Source organism: Salvelinus fontinalis, chromosome 32, assembly GCF_029448725.1.
Source record: "Salvelinus fontinalis isolate EN_2023a chromosome 32, ASM2944872v1, whole genome shotgun sequence".
NCBI classification, from domain to species: domain Eukaryota; kingdom Metazoa; phylum Chordata; class Actinopteri; order Salmoniformes; family Salmonidae; genus Salvelinus; species Salvelinus fontinalis.
The window spans coordinates 2,975,670-2,981,669 of record NC_074696.1 but is presented as its reverse complement, the minus strand read 5'-3'; the positions used below and the strand labels follow the sequence as shown (position 1 = coordinate 2,981,669).

The window sequence follows — 6,000 nt, the reverse complement described above, 5'->3', positions numbered from 1 at the left end:
TGGAACCATCAAGATAAGGTCTCCAAGGCGAAGAAGAGTGGCAGGGTATTGGAACCATCAAGATAAGGTCTCCAAGGCGAAGAAGAGTGGCAGGGTATTGGAACCATCAAGACAAGGTCTCCAAGGCAATTTAGAACTTCAGTTGATTGATGCATAATATTCATCATCATCATCATCATCATCATCGTCTCCTACAAAAGGCAGATGGTCTTTAGTGTCACGTAGAAGATAATATCCGTGTTTCTCCTTCTGTTAGTGCCAGGTAAAAGGTTGGGAAGTCTCCTCGGTAAAATCAGGAAGACTCTTCAGATGGTGATCCAGAGGACATGATGTATGTATACAAGCTGTGTTTTGCAGAGAACAGCAGACACAATCCAGATATATTAAAAACAGAATTAAAACAATATTCCAAAATTTATTGAACTTATAACATTCATTAATATTCTCAACATTACTATAAAAGACATGAATAAAATGTATCAGTGATTTATATTTCTGAAGAGGCAACAGGACTGCCTCTCTGTCTGTGTTCGCGCATTTCTCTACCGCTCTGTGTAGCTGTTAGCGATGATGCTAATGCAATGTCAACCGTCTTCTTGGTAGATGTTAAAGCTTTCCTTCCCCTCAAAATAACTTCTCAATTAAATGTTAACTACAAAAAAGTAGACTATTCCTAATTGTCTGAATGATATGATTATTTGCAACAATGCAGTGGCCAATTGTTTTGCAAACTATGCCATCACATGAAGGCTACAGTGTCATCGCTTATCAAACAAGTCTATTGCTGGTGTGCACTTGCTTCGAAAATTATATCTGGACTGGACTTAGAACCACAACTAAAATGGAATGTTCTATAAAAGTGTGATTTTGAGAACAAAAGCCCCCCCCCCCCCAAAAAAAATAAAACTGGAGAAAACAGAAATAAGGAAAAAACGACATGGAATCAGGCAAAAAAAAAAAAATGAAAAAGAATATTGGGTCAAATTTGCATCCAGATGATTCAATGAGCCATGTTGACAGAGCCTGACTATAGCCAATGAGCCATGCCATGTTGACAGAGCCTGACTATAGCCAATGAGCCATGCCATGTTGACAGAGCCTGAGAATAGACAATGAGCCACGTTGACAGAGCCTGAGCCCAGCAAGACCCCGAGGTTAAGTTGTCCTGCTCTAGTCCATATCCAGGTCCAGTTCAGTGCTCAGGTTGAGGTAGAAGAACGCGTACACACAGAGCATGAACACCAGGATGGCTAAGACGACCAGGAAAGCATCCTGCAATCACAGAAAGGGGAGGGACATGTATATAGTTAATAAAAAGAGGCAATCTGCAATTTAAAAAATAATGATATACACTGAGTATAGTTTCCATGACAACGGATGACCAGGTGAATCCAGCTGAAAGCTATGATCCCTTATTGATGTCATTTGTTAAATCCTCTTCAAACAGTGTAGATGAAGGGGAGGAGACGGGTTGAAGAAGGATTTTTAAGCCTTGAGACATGGATTGTGTATGTGTGCCATTCAGAGGGTGAATGAGCAAGACAAAAGATTGAAGTGTCTTACAACCAGGTATGGTAGTAGGTGCCAGGCGCACCGGTTTGAGTGTGGCAAGAACTGCAATGCTGCTGGGGTTTTCACGCTCAACAGTTGCCTGTGTGTATCAAGAATGTTCCACCACCCAAAGGACATCCAGCCAACTTGACACAACTGTGGGAAGCATTGGAGTCAACATGGGTCAGCATCCCTGTGAAATGCTTTCGACACCTTGTAGCGTCCATGACCTGACGAATTGAGGCTGTTCTGAGGGCGAAAGGGGGTGCAACTCATTATTAAGAAGGTGTTCCTAATGTTTTGCACACTCAGTGTATATCCATTGATTGTAGAAAAATAGACCATAGACCCCTCATGAGTTTAGTTAAACTATCGTACCTAAAGTTACGGCACAAAGACCACGTGGATCTATAAAGAGAGGGATGACAAACATCTGGAAAGAACATTTAGGAAAAAAAAAAAACGACAGAAATAAACTAAAATTAAAATCTGACTTAAGAAAAACTTCTAAATATTAGAATCAAATAAAAAAAACACTTTCCACACGAGGAATTAGCGCTTAAGATTAAATCACTAAAAACATTGTGGTTTTAACAGCATCAAAAATGAGATGCTGAACAGCAGCTCTGAGATGCAAGGTGCTTAAGATATTCAACCTCATATTGACCTGGGGCTGTTAACCCTGAATCACAACTGTAATCTAGTGGTCAATATTAATACTGTATCAAACAGAAGCCAACATGGCCTATATAGCGGTCATTAATAATATATTATTTGTGTCCCACACTGATTGAGATTAACTTTTTCAATATTCACAAATCAATTTTCCTCATTTCAATGTGGAGTTGAAGTGTGTAATTGTGCTGTTAATTGGATGGTTGCTGGAGCTGACTGGTTTCTTACTTCAAATGAGTTTCTAAGTGCTCCTTCATTACCTTTCACCCCTCATTACAACTCATCAGCCACGGCTCCACTAGGGTCCACACGGGTCCACTAGAACCCACTAGGGTCCACTAGGGTCCACACGGGTCCACTAGAATCCACACGGGTCCACTAGAATCCACACGGGTCCACTAGAATCCACACGGGTCCACTAGAATCCACACGGGTCCACTAGAATCCACACGGGTCCACTAGGGTCCACTAGAATCCACTAGGGTCCACTAGAATCCACACGGGTCCACTAGAATCCACACGGGTCCACTAGAATCCACACGGGTCCACTAGAATCCACACGGGTCCACTAGAATCCACACGGGTCCACTAGAATCCACACGGGTCCACTAGAATGCACTAGGGTCCACTAGGGTCCACTAGGGTCCACTCTCCTCTCAACCTTTGTCATAAGAAGTCAATACCAAACTTTCTAATCAAAACTGAAGTGATTCAAGTGTTGCTATACTGTGTGGAGACAGTTGAAAAGGTCCTGCTCTGGGCTGGCTGTTTGTAGTAGGCCTTTCCTTCAAGCAGGTTATTCATAAACATTTACTAAATGGTGAGACCATTTCAATATGCATAAAGATACCAGCACCTCCAGTATGGGTCTTTTTAGACGTAACCAACGGAAACCAAGGTCCTAATAGAGGATGTGAATTTATACTAAACATTCACATATCTGTAATTATAAAGCTTAGTTACTTTCAACACACACAAACACACACACTCACTTCCCTTCAAAAGTGTAATGCTGATATTCTCATCTCTAAATCTACATAATCCTCAATATGCTGTAGCAGCACTGCCATCTTTCAGATACAGGGAGGAATGACAGGCCAAGGCTGATGAATCAGAGAAAAATATTACATTTCTTAGAATGCAAGAAAACTGAAATCTATCATTTCTACCGGCATGTCACCTGGCAACTAGAGGCAAACAAATCGAATAAACCTCTAGATCACCTTTACTCTACGAACAGCCACAAAGCCCTCTCTTCCCGCATTTGGCAAATCTGACCATAAAGCTATCCTCCCGATTCCTGCTTACAAGTGGATACTAAGCTACAGGACTGTTTCACTAGCAGAAATAAATATGTTCCAGGGTTCATCCAATGGCATTGAGGAGTTTACCAGCTCAGTCACAGGGTTCATCCAATGGCATTGAGGAGTTTACCAGCTCAGTCACAGGGTTCATCCAATGGCATTGAGGAGTTTACCAGCTCAGTCACAGGGTTCATCAATAAGTGAATCAACAACGTCATCCCCTAAGTGACCGTACGTACATATCCCAACCAGAAGCAATGGATTACAGGCAACATCCACACTGAGCTAAAAGCTAGAGTTACCACTTTCAAGGAGCGGGACACACTTATAAGAAATCTCGCTACACACTCCGCCGAACAATCAAACAGGCAAAGCATCAATACAGGACTAAGCTTGAATCCTACGACACCGGCTCTGACACTCGTCGCATGTGGCAGGGCTTGAAAACTATCATGGAGTAGAAAGGGAAACCCAGCCGTGAGCTGCCCAGTGACGCGAGCCTACCAGATGAGCAAAATGCCTTATGCTCAATTCGAGGCAATTAACACTGCGAGAGCAATTTAAACTTCTCCCTGACCCACTCTGTAATACCTACATGTTTCAAGCAGACAACAATAGTCCCTGTGCTTAAGAATGCCAAGGTAACCTGTCAAAAATGACTATCGTCCCATAGCACTCACACACACAATGCATTGCTCTGGCAACAGTGGCAACCAGCCATTAATTCCAATAAAGCATTAACTGAATTGAATTGTGGGTTCCCGCTCCTTGGCTCCCCCGAACAACATCACACCACCTGGCCACTGCATCATGCCAAGATCCACCAGCTCCATGGAGCAGCTGGCCCAGACCTACCCGCCTGCCACACACATGGGCTCCAGGACAGCCTGTCTGCCCGCCTGGCTGCCTGGCCAGCTGGAGCCCTAGGAGACACCAGCTGCAGCAGAGACCAGAACACACGGCGGAAAGGGGTCCTCAAATCGTCTCACACAATAACAGGCCCAACAAAGCCGTAACCGTCAGCTAACAGTGTAATATTTTTTTTTTTTGCCCAAGGCCTCAAAGACAAACGGGAAGATCACCCCTCTAAAATAAATATTAAAACATGATTTCTGCAGTGTTAAAATACTATATTGGTTTTGGGGGTGACCAGAGAGATATACCTGCTGTAACGCGTGCTACGGGTAGGTGCTGCTATGGTGACCAGCGAGCTGAGATAAGGGGGGACTTTACCTAGCAGGGTTTTGTAGATGACCTGGAACCAGTGGGTTTGGCGACGAGTATGAAGCGAGGGCCAGCCAACGAGAGCGTACAGGTCGCAGTGGTGGGTAGTATATGGGGCTTTGGTGACAAAACGGATGGCACTGTGATAGACTGCATCCAGTTTGCTGAGTAGAGTGTTGGAGGCTATTTTGTAAATGACATCCCCGAAGTCGAGGATTGGTAGGATGGTCAGTTTTACAAGGGTATGTTTGGCAGCATGAGTGAAGGAGGCTTTGTTGCGAAATAGGAAGCCAATTCTAGATTTAACTTTGGATTGGAGATGTTTGATGTGAGTCTGGAATTATTATAATAACTATATTTTTTACTTTATTTGTTAATAACCAGGTTTCCATCCAACCATGTCATGTGGATGCATTACATGGGAAAGTAATAGCAGGGCTGATGGAAACATGAAATACGATTTTATAAAATGCGGACAGACAATTTGTTTGTTGGACATGGTGGGATCTTTATGTTTCTGTAAAATGTATTATACGGGAAATGGCGGTGGAAACGCCTTTATGCACAAATATCGCTATAATAACTATAGTATCAAAGTTAACTAGAAAAGACAGTCTATTTATTGAATGATTAACTCCTAGGTCCTATCACACTAACGTCACCGCCTAGGTCCTATCACACTAACGTCACCGCCTAGGTCCTATCACACTAACGTCACCGCCTAGGTCCTATCACACTAACGTCACCGCCTAGGTCCTATCACACTAACGTCACCGCCTAGGTCCTATCCCACTAACGTCACTGCCTAGGTCCTATCACACTAACGTCACCGCCTAGGTCCTACCACACTTTACTAACGTCACTGCCTAGGTCCTATCACACTAACGTCACCGCCTAGGTCCTACCACACTTTACTAACGTCACTGCCTAGGTCCTATCACACTAACGTCACCGCCTAGGTCCTACCACACTTTACTAACGTCACTGCCTAGGTCCTATCACACTAACGTCACCGCCTAGGTCCTACCACACTTTACTAACGTCACTGCCTAGGTCCTATCCCACTAACGTCACTGCCTAGGTCCTATCCCACTAACGTCACCGCCTAGGTCCTATCACACTAACGTCACCGCCTAGGTCCTATCACCCTAACGTCACCGCCTAGGTCCTATCACACTAACGTCACCGCCTACTCTAGATAACTCGTTTTTTTAAATCATATGAGCAAAGAATATTTCATTTTATT

At 43.6% G+C, this 6,000-nt stretch overlaps 1 protein-coding gene across 8 annotated transcripts in view; it reads right to left on the bottom strand.

Moving 5' to 3' along the window:
* Window positions 1-395: 395 nt before the first annotated feature.
* triqk (triple QxxK/R motif containing) overlaps window positions 396-6,000 on the bottom strand; it is a 40,421-nt gene continuing 34,816 nt past the window's right edge. For 7 of the 8 annotated variants that reach the window (XM_055893220.1, XM_055893217.1, XM_055893221.1 and 4 more), the window contains one exon: window positions 396-1,272. In XM_055893220.1, the coding sequence (XP_055749195.1) occupies window positions 1,171-1,272 (102 nt within the window). In that variant the 3' untranslated portion in view covers window positions 396-1,170. The remainder of the gene's footprint in view (window positions 1,273-6,000) is intronic. The other variant, XM_055893223.1, reaches the window with a different exon arrangement.